The sequence below is a fragment of the Aspergillus tanneri genome (assembly GCF_003426965.1).
Source record: "Aspergillus tanneri strain NIH1004 chromosome Unknown AapTan_1_pilon_pilon_pilon, whole genome shotgun sequence".
In the NCBI taxonomy this organism is placed as follows: Eukaryota; Fungi; Ascomycota; class Eurotiomycetes; order Eurotiales; family Aspergillaceae; genus Aspergillus; species Aspergillus tanneri.
The window spans coordinates 3,278,885-3,293,742 of record NW_022984628.1 but is presented as its reverse complement, the minus strand read 5'-3'; the positions used below and the strand labels follow the sequence as shown (position 1 = coordinate 3,293,742).

At 42.4% G+C, this 14,858-nt stretch overlaps 3 protein-coding genes across 3 annotated transcripts; all 3 read right to left on the bottom strand.

Moving 5' to 3' along the window:
* Window positions 1–6,052: 6,052 nt before the first annotated feature.
* ATNIH1004_003072 (sugar porter family MFS transporter) lies at window positions 6,053–7,747 on the bottom strand (the record flags this gene model as incomplete). Its single annotated transcript, XM_033567754.1, has 3 exons — window positions 6,053–6,397; window positions 6,467–7,611; window positions 7,678–7,747. The coding sequence occupies 3 exons, from the start codon at window positions 7,745–7,747 to the stop codon at window positions 6,053–6,055; spliced, it is 1,560 nt and encodes a 519-aa protein (XP_033429749.1).
* Window positions 7,748–9,357: 1,610 nt separating this feature from the next.
* Window positions 9,358–10,335, bottom strand: ATNIH1004_003071 (E3 ubiquitin-protein ligase; the record flags this gene model as incomplete). Its single annotated transcript, XM_033567753.1, has 1 exon — window positions 9,358–10,335. The coding sequence occupies one exon, from the start codon at window positions 10,333–10,335 to the stop codon at window positions 9,358–9,360; it is 978 nt and encodes a 325-aa protein (XP_033429748.1).
* Window positions 10,336–13,466: 3,131 nt separating this feature from the next.
* URE2 (glutathione S-transferase family protein) lies at window positions 13,467–14,527 on the bottom strand (the record flags this gene model as incomplete). Its single annotated transcript, XM_033567752.1, has 5 exons — window positions 13,467–13,869; window positions 13,949–14,132; window positions 14,204–14,315; window positions 14,423–14,445; window positions 14,497–14,527. 5 exons carry the CDS (start codon window positions 14,525–14,527, stop codon window positions 13,467–13,469), a joined length of 753 nt encoding a protein of 250 aa, XP_033429747.1.
* Window positions 14,528–14,858: the final 331 nt, after the last annotated feature.

The window sequence follows — 14,858 nt, the reverse complement described above, 5'->3', positions numbered from 1 at the left end:
GGCAAGCTTATTACCGGTGGCACTAAACCGTTTTACTATAGTGGACTGAATCGAGCGGTGGGGGACAAAAGTGTTTGGTAAAATTACAAACTGCCACAAAAAATACATTTATCCGTGCAATACGCTTACTTCATCAAAGTTATATTGCATTTAGGCAGGTAATTAATGTCGATACTAACTACGATATTGATGAGGATTTGAATTACAATATTAACTAAGAAATTAAATAGGAAACAAATAAATACCAAGCTTGTGTATTTTTCTGGCATGTCATTGCCGGTCATTATCTGCCTTAAATGCTGAACAAAGTGCATATCCTTCTGCATCATTGTAACACACTTTTGCATGGATGGCCGCCAGATTGACCACTAAAAAAGCAATTGATTAGTATATTAATTAGCATATTGCAGAAATAAACTCAGCAACTAGTATTGCCTCAGAGGCCTCTTGAAGAGCTTCAATTGCAGATCGCTGCCATTGATATTCTCTGCCTCCAATATTCTTTCCAGCAACTTGTCCACATATCTCTTTTACAAGTCTGGCCAAAGGAAGCTTGTGCATTAACAGTTCATAGCCTTTTTGATATTTTCTAATCTCTAAAAGCGCCGGTCCTTTGATTAGTTAGTCTATTGTTAAGAGTAATTAGTATAGTAGTTAACTCACGTCCACTCTTTTGACACCGTCTTGTATGTACAGTTTTAATTTGTACTCGACGGCCTTACAAGTTTAGAATACGTTTGCCCTTTCAATCTGTTCTTGCTCTTTGTGCTAGATTAAGCTGGGGCGCCTTGCCCCCTGAAGCTGTACGAGCATTAATCTTTGTTCGAGCCATGAGAGAATAGTAAGATTAGTAAAAAGATACTTCTGTTATGTTTTGTTTTTACCTTTAAATAATTAATTTAAATAAGATTACTACATTGATTGGTACATTGTAAGTAACTATTGTATTAAAGAAAAGGTATCCTCGTCTGCCATCTGATCCGGCCCTTCGTTATATATCACTATATCCATATCTTCGTTCTTTGATTCAGTTTTCAATGAATCACTTGTCCAGTTCCAGGCGGCCGTAGGTTTTTTTAATAACTCTAATTTAGGTGCATCTCCTGACTGTATATGATTCTTAAGTTGTTTTCGGAGTTGCTTGTATGCCTCCACATGAATCCGTGATCCATCTTCATAGCTATTCTCTGCATTAACCTTAGTAAATCCTAGTTCACTAAGCTTTCTTTTGCACCAAGCCAGTGTTTCTGAAGGTAGATACTCGTTAATATCTATAATTTTATTAGAATTTTTATTATTATTAAACCTTAGAACAATACTTACCATAGTCCTCAGTGCTTTCTTTAATTTGCTCGAGTAAAGCTGGATGAGGTGATAAACCATAATCTTCCACCCCATCATCTGGCCAGTGGTATAGTTTAACTGGTTGACCAGATACAAAATTTGGTTTTTTTGGTTGACGTCGAATAGTATGAACATTCCACATACGTACAAATGCATGTACTTGTTTTCGAATAATAGGCATATAAATTGCAAGAAGTGCAATCTGATCAGACAGAGAAGTGGAATTAAAAAGATTATTATTAGATAAATCCAAAAAATAATCCTATATAGATTAGCATATTAAGTAGTATAATGTAGAAATATATACATACCCGCCATCGAAATAGTTCACTCTTTGAAAGCTGACCCCACCAAGATTCAATACGTACATCTGCAGTACTAGTGCCATAGCGAAAGCATCCACTAAATGAGGCTTCTGGTCGAGATTTTTGAATAAATTGATGATGTGCTGCTGCAACTAATGGAGTATCAACCCCTCGATCCGCTCGGATAATCTGGGGTAGAACGTTTTGTGTATCTAGAGTATAAATATACTGCTGAAGAACACTAATAGCAGTACGGTTAGACACTCCAACATAGATCCAGATAATATATCGAGAATATGCATCAATAGCTGCATAGATCTCAATCCCCCAGTTTTGCAGTTTGCAGTATCCATCTAGAGACCAGATATAATTAGGTCCAGGCACTATATATTCACCACGATGTCGTTGAAGATCATTAAGACAGCGTGATGTAATTCCTGTTGGATCAAGTCGTCGTATGGAAGCGGAAGCAAATAAACGATCTCTAATATAAAATAAGTATAATATACTAATTAATGTAGTAATCAGTTTAACTTACCGAGAAACAAGATGCATTTGCTTACGAAAATATGTATATAAATAACCACGATCATACCCCTCAATCGTACCTTTATCCAGTTCCTCTTGAACTATTTCATCAAGTCTTTGATCAGCCTCCTGTTGATTTCGGTAATCAACCTTCCTGTAGATACCCATCTTTCGCCGGATTCGAATAAGCTGAGATGATGTGATTTGATAACCTTCCTTATGAAGGACTTCCAATACATCCTTATCTGACAAGCAGCAATTATAAAATAATATTGCAATTCGAGCACGCAGATTGGACAGATCAGCATTTGATCTTTTAATGGTAACACCCCAATCTAATAAACGTCGACGGATTGTTTTTGTTTCAACAGAAATATTATATGTGTGCAGAAGATATTGCGCAAGTTTTGTCACTGGAACTTTTTCTTTAACTTTCATAATAATATCATCCTTATAAGGATTCAGATTAATAGAGGGACGTCCAGGTTTTTGTGAAGAAATAGACATTTTAAAAATAATGCTTCTTCAGAACCTTTTACAGTGTACCTATAAAACAGTCGTATAGTTTTATAGTTATATAAAAGAGAACTACGTCTGCAAGATGTGCGGAAGACTAAACCTAATTAAGAAAGTTTAATTATTAAGCCCTATATTTGCTTAGTTAATATGTAACTAAACTACTATAAGTTAGCTAGCTTTTAATGTACTAATTATTGTACTAGTCTATACTAAGGGCTATAACTATTCTGTGAAAGTAGATAAGTGGTCAAAACTATTTTTCACCTGATTTCCCACATATATAAATATAATATAGAATATGTTGTGGAATTCAGGGAAGTGATGCGCAGGGAGCTATTCTATTAGCTACAGGCCAACTAGCCTAACTGGGAAGTAGAAGATGTCCTTCGGTGGAAAACACCAGGAATCACAGTACCTCAACCAACTGAGTCTCTTGCATTCCTATCTGGGTGCTCAACTAACTAAGGATTGAGGGTAGAATGGATCGTCAGATACTTCCGCACCGCCAAGTCGGGCGGATTATAGTGTTTTCGTAACAAATATATTATAGAATATTACTACCTATCATTATATCTATTGTACATATTTTGTTAATATGTCTTGGGCTATACTATAGACTGCAGAATACTACGCATGTCATCACTGCGGTGTTGCCCATCCAAGCAAACAAATAGATCAAGGATCAGCTCTAACAACCTCCACCACCTGAACCTGAAATTATCCGGCCATTGAAACAAAACGTGTCATATCTCATAAAAGGTAACTCTATTACAGAATGGAGTCGAGAGAGCAATCAGATTCGACAGGAGTCTATTGCCAGCTCTCAGATAATATCTACTTCTCGTCCAAATGCAAGCTCTGCGTTGCCTAATACACGGGCATCACAATTTCAAACAAAGTCTTCTATAACTGAGTCTCGTCTTCAACCATGCAGGCTTCGGGTTGTTGCCGTTTGGCTGGGAAACCAGAGGATGGTAACCTGGAAGTATGGAGTAGTAAGTGGAGGTATTATAGTAAGCACTTATACTCTACTTATTAAAATATGCTAATCAATATACAAATTTGTATTTATTAGTAGGTAATCTCGATCTTCAGCCTGATACTCCAATCGAAGCCCAAGAGGATTTTATCAAGATTCTCTTTCGACGTATTCCCGACGTTGCAGATAATATTAAAAAGATTGATACAACAGATACTTTTGCTACAAAGGATTATCATAAGAAAATAGGGTTACCATTATTCCATCAGATGTTTAGACTAGTTCATTATTATCAACCTTGAATAAGCATTTTCCTTTTGATTTAAAAATACAGGTGTGGATTATACATGTCTGTGTGAGGCACAGGATCCTGATCTTTTGGATACTGAGTCCAATTATTGCTCTAAAACAAAATCTTACCGCAAAAAGATCAATAAAGAGGTTAGAAAAGAACCAATGATCAAAGAATAATCGGAACAAGAGAAGATATCCAAGGCCTCTCGAGAAAAGAACTAGAGATATCAAGCAACATTTAAAAGACGTTCAAATTAAAAAAGAGATCGAGTCGGATATTCACTTGGATGAACCAGAGTTTCCATTTGTTAAAGAAATATTCAAGATGGCAAATGAGGAGCATATCAAGAAAGAAAAGCAGGATCAGCAAAATAGTGATGAAATGGGTGGCCCAGCTGGAAGAGCCCGCTTTAAAAACGCTCGCTTTAAGTAGTTATTTGTCTTGCTTTTTGTCTTGTTTCTTATCTATTGATTATCTTGTTTGCTATCTTAATGTAGAAAACAAAGTATTCCCTTTGGGATTGGAATCGGTGGCCTTGCGCGGAGTTAGTAGTAATATACTAATTAATTTGTAATCGAGTTATCTGCGCTAGTAGAGGTTATATTTACTATGCGATCCACCTTTATTCTTGTCCCTTTTCCCCTATACTCAGTATTGTCGTTGCAGGCACTGAATAGAGTTGACTTGGCTCTATCAAGAGAAAGAGAGACAGAGAAGCTTTGTGTAAAGGGCTGGGGACCCTTTTGACTTCTCGGGCCTACTGTTCCCGTTGTCCCTGTTGTCCCCGTTGTCCCTATTGTCCCCGTTGTCCCCGTTGTCCCCGTTTTCCCTATTGTCCCAATTGTCCCGTTGTCCCTCTACGGGCCCACGATAACTTATTATTGGTGCTAAGCCCACAACAAGTAACCTTCCTTTCTTATTTGTTTACCTGTCTCCCTTAGCCTTTCCTTTCTCTTTCAACGATCCATTTGTAGGTAGCCTATCCTATAGGTACCACGGGTTCAGCCCTTGACAAACAATATTTTATGGTTTACATAAACACCTGAGGGGGCCGAGATTAACTAACTAACGTAATCGGTAAGCGAGCGCCGCATGAAAGCGAGCGCCGCACTTCTGTACGCCATATAAAATGGCACTCTTTGAAACCTTAATATCTCAACCACCAGTAGATATAGAACATCTTTATAAGACAATAACATATATATGGATTCTAAAAGGTATTTTCATGTTTTTAAATAGCTTTCTTGGCTTTAAATACTAGGACAAACTAAAAATATAAAAAATACAGTTGTAATTTATCTTATCTGGAGAAATATTCATTCCTAAAATTTCTCTGCTTAATATATATATATACGTTATTATATTATACTGTATATTAAATTTTATGCCCTCTAGGTGCTTTATTGTTGAGATATTAGACTCTCAAAAAGTGTCATTTTATATGGAATAGAGAGGTGCAGCGCTCGCTTTCATGCGGCGCTCGCTTACCGATTACGTTAGCGGGGGATTCGGGCATATTATTAAGCAAAATTAGTGCAGACGTGCGGGTAGTGGCAATATGAAATTTTTGGAAAAAACACTTTTGTCCACACTGCTCGCTTCAGTCCGTCGTATTTACGTCTCAGGCGACCTGTGTGTTTCGACGTATGTACTGTACATACAAGATCTGATGGTAAATATTGAACGGTATTATTACCCACTCTATAATTAGCATATATCTGCCTCCGTAGCAGCTCAGGTATACTTATCGATTTCCTATGGTCGGATGAAAATCACCCCAGCCCAGTCAAGATGCACAAGAACCTGTGCCCACCATATCCCGCAACTCCGTCTTCGGTTGAATGATCCTGTGAAGCTTTTGTCTTGCCAGGTCCGTTGCTCGTCTCCAAGTTCTGGCTACAAGGGAATACTCTCCATATTTAATTCGATCTATTGCTTCCATATAAAGTGCTTGTCTTGCCTCCAAGAGGTCTTAGTTTGTTTTGCAGATCCTATCTAAATCCTCTAATTCATCTAGGCTGTTCTATCCTAATTCTTTAGTAGATATCATACACAATTCTGTAATATATTACGATAGCCCATCTAAGCCTTTCTTTGCTCACCAGGAATAATAGTCTCCTCACCTGCCTGTTCCATGTGCGTAGTCACCCCCTTGTGTAGAGTATGTTCCACAGCAGCGCGCCTTTCAGCCTCATCCACTGCACCAAAGACAATGTCCATCTCCTCCAGAGTCCGGCCTTTCGTTTCCTTAGCAAAGAAGAAAACAAAGAAACCCATGGCCACGCAGAAAACTCCAAACATGATAAATGTCCGCCAGCCTATATTGTGGATAGCGTGCGGTGTCACTTCCGTGATCACGAAATTGAAGAGCCATTGGGTCGTTGCTCCGAGACCAACACCGTATGCACGTAAGCGCGTCGGGAAAATCTAGGTGACACCGAGGTTAACCTCTTCAGATCACGCTACTATAATCAGGAGGATTAAGGGGAAACCTACTTCACTCATATACACCCACGGGGTGGGACCCCAGCTAAAAGAATAACCGATGACGTAGAGGTAAATCATAACGACCATGGCAATAGAAGCTTGTGATACCCCTGAGCCCAATGCATTGAGATCCGGCGGGTTGGTGGCTAAAACGGCGCCGATGATAAACATCATGCTGGCCATCCAGATGGAGCCACCAATCAAACTCTTCTTTCGTCCCCATCGATCGATTCCAATTAGCAGAAAAATCCCTGTTGCAGCGATCTTCACCGTTCCATAGATACCCGTCGCAAACAGGGAGGAGTTGGTGGCGCTGAGACCGATGGTTTGGAAGATCTGAGGAGCGTAATATCCGATGCTGTTGGTTCCAGAAAACTGTTGGCAGAGCATGAGAACGAAAGCAAATAGGAAGCGGTTGCGGTTGCTCTTCTGGAGGAATTCTTTGTAGGTCAGTCCCTCCGTCGCCGCCATTTCCTCTGCGATCGATGCTTGGATCTCTGCTATTTCCTTCTGGACAGCCTCGTCGTTGACAGATTCATTCCTGATGTACGCTAATGCTTGAAGGGCCTCTTCATGACGACCCTTGCTCGTTAGCCACCGAGGAGATTCTTTGAGGAAGCATAACCCGATGAGCATGAGGCCACCGGGGATAAGCTGGACCGCAACCGGGGTACGCCATTGCCTTGTACTAGAAGGGATGCGCAGGGAAACCCCGTAGTCAAGCCAGTAGGCAAAGGTACTCCCAATGACCAAGAATTCCTGGAACAGGCCAGCAATACGACCACGTGTCTCAGGAGGCGCGTTTTCGCCGACGTAGACCGGCGTGATGCTAGACATTCCTCCAACGCCCAATCCAGCTATGACACGGCCAGCATAGATCAGCCCGATCTCATGCGTCGCACCGACTTGCAGGGCAGCTCCGACAAGGAACACCATAGTAAAAACCATCAGCGAATACCGCCGTCCCAGTCGATCGTTGAGAAATGAAGCAATGATGGCTCCGAAGAAGCAACCGGCCGTAAGCAGAGACACGACGTTTGACGACACCTGGGCATTGGCCGATGACACGAACCCACCGGACTCCAGGGGGAGTCCAAAGTCTCTTTTAAAACTGTCCATGGCAAGAACACTGCCCATTACACCGGTGTCATATCCTAGAATGTACCACGACCGTGGTGAGCATAGTGACACGCAAACAGATTAAGTACGGGTAGACGGACCAAAAAGCAGAGACCCCAAATAGGCCACTGTTGTCAGCATGTAAACGCGATAGTTTTTAAAGAAGCCCATGATGGCGACAGTTTGTCGAGCCCGACCTGGTCACAGAGGGACTTTCTCCGAGAGAGACACAGTGAAAACCCGGGAACCCTCTATTTATTCTCCGAAATCATCATTCCAGCCTATTTAGCTATAGAGAGCAATATAGATGAGCTCCATCGTGAGCTCCATCTCGCTTGGTCAAGCTGTCTCGCGATAGGCCCAAGTATGGGGACGGCAATCGCACGAGCGAATCCCCAGCTCTACCCCAGTTGTTCTCCGCGCACCCCGCACTGGACGGAGCAACTCCGCGCACAGGAAGACGACGGTGGATACGTAGTACGAACTGGAATGAGGCAATTAGGGGGGAAGCGGGATTTTCCGCCCCTAAACAACATCACTAACGTACGCACTAGACCCCGTTCTAGGAATTTCAATAGCCGTACACGGGCAATAAGCAACGAAGCAGATGTGATGGTGATTGACTGATGGTTATCCAAGAGATGGTCGGATTGCTTAATTAAATTATTAACAACTTTTGTATCCCCACAAGCCAGGGTCCCTGGTTTGTTTTATCATGCTAGTCCCTTCGGCGTCTCCATTATTTTGGTATGGTCGTTAGGGTTTGTCCTCGATCAAAGACTCGACAATGTTCTTTAGGAAGACCCACGTTATTACTCTCTGCTCAACACCCCAATAGACCTCTTTCCTGCATACTAAATATATCCATTACTAATCAATACGTAGACAAGGAGAGCCGTAGCCCAACGATTTACTCTACTGACATCTTAGGGCTTGAAAGAAGGAAACACGGTTGAGAATAATCCGGTATTATATGGCATGCATCTAGTATGCTGCATGATACTTCTTTACTATGTTCCCCCGGTCCTTTGAAAACGAGATCATCCTCCATCACTGTCGATGCGCTGATGGGTCGAGCTGGATTCTTGCTACCGTACATCAGTTGCTGACCGTTTAAGCTAATGCCATATAAGTAGCTATCGAATCAGAGCCACAACGCGTCGTCCTTAAAAGCAATCAATTGTCCGGTAGCATAGTTCTCTTCCAAGCTGGGGATGGACCTTCTCCTTAGCACTCACAGATATTCCTGGCCTGGATAGGCAGCGATTTCAGGATAACGTTAACTCTGATAATGGAAACGATGTCTAAGATTCGCTGATATTGAATTTAGCCAGCACATCGCAGACAGAATGCAGGATTAGCAAACTATCTCAATCTATGCCTTCGACAACTGTTGCAGGCCCTCATTCGACAATTCTTGCACATAAACAAGTACTCGGGCAACTCGTGGTTGCAGATCTCGCACTGCAAACTCCCTTGATTGCGCCAAGCCCATTGAGAGTTCCTGTGATGCTCACACCCGACGTCCTCATGTTGCCGAAGATTCTCGACTATCCGGTTAAACGCGTTTTGACGATCTGCGATATTGGCATTTCGCGGAATCTCCTCATCTACCGCTTGATTTGCCATGGCAACGAGTCTGTTCTCGTGCCAGAGTGGGCAGGTGCATGATTTCCAGGCCACACCACATACATAACAAAACTCGCGACCGCAGCTTCAAAGTGATTAGTTCTTTCATTAATTTCATTATTTTGGGAAAATATGTTAGGTAAAGATGCTACTTACCGACAGGTGATATGGTTGCAGCCGTGTTGGAGCTCTACCATAGTTCGACAATTGAAGCATCGCCTCCAATTCTCAGCGTCCGCCATTGCTAGGACACTATGAAGTGCGCCATCCATTGGGCAGTCAACACCGGGGTGTGCGAAGGAACGACATGGTAAATGCGTCTGCTGATGGCATTCCAGACAAGTTCCGTGGTCATCCTGAATGGCAAATGGAGGAATGAACCTGGAACATGTTGGTTCAGCGCAGTAAAGTCGATCCTTAGTGGTCCATTCAATTGCCCTTTCACCAAAAGCCCGGAGCTCATCGTAGCTTAGAACTCGTAGAGCAATCCCAGGTGGCACGATGTTACTACAACAGCGGGGTGGATACAGCTCCTCGTCTTTGATTGCTCCGAGAAACATCTGCCTCGTGCAATCACGGCAGAATTTATGGCCACAGGGCACCGCAAACATCGGAACATCACACTTTTCAAAGCAGGAATCGCAGTCTTTTCCAAGATTTGCCATTTTAGATGAGGCTATATGACGTGAGGAACCTTCTCCATTAACCGAACCATCGTTGAGCGTCATACGACCCATTAGATCTCCTATCACAACGGAAATGGCATCCTCATTCTCATCTGTCGATGCCACTTTGCTCTTCGTTAAGATAGATGAGACATCTTGAGGGTTTGACTTTTCATTGTCCAGAGCAAGCGCGTATCGACGGTCCTGCTCAGCAATTCTTTCATCATGTCTAATAGATGCCAGTAGATTCTGATCGGTAGCGATCGCTGTGCTCGTGCTGAGAGCCAATATTCCATCTTCAATGGAATTCTGGGCGGCCATAACTTCGTCCCTCATGTACATGAGGGCGGTTTCAAAATCAGTCCGTTTCCCTGCAGCTTGTTTTCCCTTCTGCTTATTTTCGAGATGGTCTAGGTCCTCGAGAAGAAGCTGCAAGATCAATCCCTGGCTCTGATCGTGTTCCATGTTGAGCTTAGTTTTGAGATTTAAGATAGCACATTGTCTTTATGTAAATAGATCAAGGAGGGGGTCGTTCTTTAAATGCGCGAGAAAGAAGGGTTGTAGGAGAGAAAGGGACCGAGAGACGAAGCCTGATTCAAGGGTCACAATATGCAATTCACTTCCAGCATCGACAGAGCCTAGAACTACAGACTACTCCGCTACTTTTAACAAGACCCCTTAAAAGCGGTGAGCAGCTCGTCTGTACCCCACTGCTTTTCTGAGACAAGCTTCACCCCTCACATTTGATTTAATAGCTGTCAGATATACGGCTAATCCCGAAGAGGAAATAGAGTACGATTGGTGAAAAGGTCTTATTTGAATGAATTGAGCTGGTTGGGCTCTTCTTGATTATTCTTCTTGGTTATTCTTGATTGATTATTTTGTTGTGTGCTCCACGGGGGTTTTACCCCGATCCAGTCACATGATTCTGGTCCACCAACGGCCATATTATTTGACAATAGCGTATTCAAAATTGTGTTCAGTTTATGGCAACCTGAACGCGTAAAAATTGCAGATTTCTCAACCACAATTTACTTTTTTACTGTCCGTATTGCTTAAAATACTAAAAATAAAGCAGTTCCCAGTAATTCACAGGTTCCCAGCAGTGAGCCGCTTGTTTCTGGTAACTGTCCGAGCCCCGATGAATCTAGTAAACACACGCTAAGTACAGAAATAAAAAAATCTTAAGGCTAAAGAGGCAGCAGTACAGAAGCTATATTATACAAAGGAACACTTCTTGGGGTGTAAAAAGGAGATAGAGAAACAGATAAAATATACAGGAGACTATTTTATCTCAATTAGTGCACTATTTTAGCTAAATAAAAAAGCAAGTTTAATGAAAAACTCTACTCGATACAAGCCACTATGATTTGATATATGCCGCCCCGATCTTGACTTCGGCAGGCAGTCTAATAAGGGAAACTTATTTTACATTAGTCATTTGCAATAATGGCTGTAGTGCCTTTAATTTGCAGTATGTATATATTATTAAGGAGATGAAGGTGAACTTACAGTGAGCAGTTGGTCAAACACTTTTAACTAGTTATTTGATTCCCTCCAGCAAGTATTTGTATACTACCAATAACTTAGACTCAGGATACTGAATGTCACTTCAGGCGATATAAGGCTACCTGGTTTCTTGGTTTATCCATCTTATCAGCCACCAGACGCGCCCTATTGCCCCTTGGACCGATAATATATTGCTTAATTGTTCCATGGGCAAGATTGAGAGCACAACACTGCTTCATCTTCCGCATTTTTGCGTTAGGCCGCTAATACCGATAATATTTTAGTTGTCTGAGTACATTTATACTATCACCCTGGTAGAAGTGGTACTGTGATTGCTGCCTATCGTCACGAGAAAACAGCCTTTTTAACGGAACATAATCCCCATCGGGTCCATTAATAAGGTTGTATATATTGACTGTGATTCCGGGCGTGAAATGAAGCATATAATTTTCTTCATTATATTTCACTCGTTCTGAAGAGAATCGAAAAATTTCTTGTTATTATATTTAAGCTCTCCGGAATGGTCGGTTGTGACGAGGATAAAGTAAAAGCGACAGAATGAACTCAGATCACGTCCAACTAGAACAGGAAGACATCGTATGTTACCGCCATCTCAAGCCCAGTTCTGTTCTTAAAAATAGAACTTCAAAGGGTTGGAGCCGAATTCAATCTTTCTCGACATCTGCTGGGCTAATCAAGTTGTACCAAATATACACAGGAAGGTCGTTCAGAAGCTTGTATCTGAAGCCATGACTTAATAAAGGCAAGATAATGCCTTCTAGTTTGACAGGATGCTAAAAAATTAATTCATAGTCCAAGTCCAGTGACAGTGGAAGGCCTTATATATCACATAAATTTTGCATAACTTCAGTTTTCCATTAGGAACCGTTTTGTTTGGCAGTTATTATCTATTGACACATCTTTCCTCTGTCTGCGCCCCGTATAAACTTGTCTTCTCTCGCTCCGTTTCTTAGGTTTTGCATTCTGTTGACAATATAACGTGTGCCCGTACCGTCCGAAAAATCTATATTACCCTCACTTACTCGAAAGATCCAGCATTGGAGCCCTTCCTAGAAAGTTGTCGAGAGGGGGATCTGGTTCGGGTGCGGCAGCAGGCGACGGAACGGAATCCTGCCGATGGATCCATCTCCACTGGCGTAACTGAAGCGGCTAAGAACGACCACGTGGACGTGATGCGATACCTCCCTTCAACGATTCCTTTTTGTACATAGCCTATCATATAGGTTCTACGGGTTTAGCCCTTGACACAAGATGGTTAATAGTTTGGGCCATTTGGAAAAGATCCGCCATTCAGTTTCCCTATGGTAGGCGATCAATCATATTCTAGGAGCAAAAACTTGAGTAATTCGCCATCCAAGAAGCTTTATCTTTCGTAACGCCTTAGGATTCATATGTAGCTAATCAACTGTTTACTTTTTACGAGTTCCAGTATACTTGAATAGAGACCCCTTGATTTCTCCCTGATAGGTTGTTCGAAGGCGCATTGACACTGGCATTCCCTTTATGCGTCGGGCGAGCAGGAAGTGGATATTGGCCTCGACGACTTCGAGAATGCAAATGGCTTTGATGAGAATGGTTTGTGAGGGACTGTTGGCATATGCTATGGCCGAAGAAGTCAGCGGTTGCTATATGTTTCGCGGAACGATTTCCGGGGAGAAACAAGGGGCAAATTCCAAAGTATACTGGAACTCAAAACTGAAGTGAATAGTGAATTGGAGACGTTCTTTTTGCCCCATTTTGAGGGACCTTATAAGTGTTAAAAGATTCTATTCTCTACGCCTCGAACAGGCTTATATTACCTTATTCCTGTATCTGCTGATCTTTACACCGCTTGATTTGTGGGACATGACAGCCAGGCTTGCGTATTGAAAAATACGAACCAATCGGATGGTGTTGTAGGAATCGAATCCCTGCATTAGCTCAAAAAAATCCATTTTTGTGCTGACTCTCGCTCACACTCGAGGTACCTAGGGTCGCGAAAATGCATATCTTACGAGTTCCATATCTTACTATTCAACTAAGCCAGGAAGTACACGTACAGTACCATGCCATGATGCAGTCGCCTGCTAATTATTCTTCCCCTCTGCCGCAGTCTTGGCTATAAGCTCCTCGTACTCTTTCACATTCTTCACTCCCTTAGGCATCCCGTTTGCCATGATTTGCTGCTCATCCATTAGCTTCTTCCGGATCTCCGCAGCCTTCTTCCATGACTCTCGGCCCTCAATGCGCGAATGCCATGCCTTCACATTCGGATAGGCTGCCAGCGGGTCCTCGCCCGGAGCAGTCATAAGTACCATATGAAGTTGTGTGTTCCACGGTAGGAATGCCAGGTCCACAAAGGTACATTTATCCCCAACAAGCCACTCCTTGCTTTCCAAGGCGGTGTTAAGGACCCCCAGGATACGGTGGACTTCATTCTTATAGCGCTCGATCGCGGAAGGGAGTTTCTCATGGTGGAGGACCGAGAACCTATAGCGAACTCATGATAATTAGTGTCTTAAAAAAAATAAATAAACAAAGAAAACTGGGCGAGAGAAGGAAGCCATACCATCCACATTGCCCATAGTACGGACCTTGGCCACTCATTTGGAAATGGAGCCACTGGTTAAGTAAATGCCTCTCATGTAGAGTGTGGTACGTGAGCTTTTTCTCGGTGTCGTAGACTTCTTCCAGGTACTGAAGAATGGCACCGGACTCCCAAAGAGTTACATTAGTATTAGGGTCCTCAATAGCTGGAAAATCATTCGATCAATCAATTAGTCTAATTTCCTCAACCCAAGACAATAGAGAAGGACTCAAATACCCGGAACTCGTCCATTGGGATTAATATTAATAAAGGGTGGCTTCTTAACATCCTCAAATTTAAACGACCTGATCTCATACGGCACGGCCAGCTCATGGAGCACCACAATCACCTAGGTAGGAACGTGTGTTAGCTGCTGGCCACCTCAGGTAATAGTAGATTTCGGATTTCTTTATCCTGCCACTCTTGTTCTTTTTTGGTCCTGGGGTGGGGTCAGACCTTCCATGGGTTTGGACCGGAGGCTGTGCAATATGTTAGTATTTTATTTCATCATGTTAGGCTGCTTTACGTACGAGTCAACCAGACAGTAATGGGCTTGGTCATTATTGACGTTTTTGCGACGGTTCAACGTTGTTGGTGGTGTTGGAAGAGGAGCAGTAGGGGGTCTTAAATAGGTCAACCATGTTGGGGGCGCGAAGCCTAGGGTGTCAGCCTTGCGATGGGTTTCTTTGTCTCAGCAGAGTCCAGTTCGGCCTGGATGTTCTTGAAGGGTATAGACGACCACGTAAGATAAACATAGTTTACCGTTATAACTTACAGGGCTGCTGGAGATAATGGTTCGTCTCGTAATAGCAAAAAATATTCTTTTATAAGAGGAAGAATAAGCACTACTCCTGGCTTGCATCCTGCCATTTTTTTGTGCCTAGATAGTCCG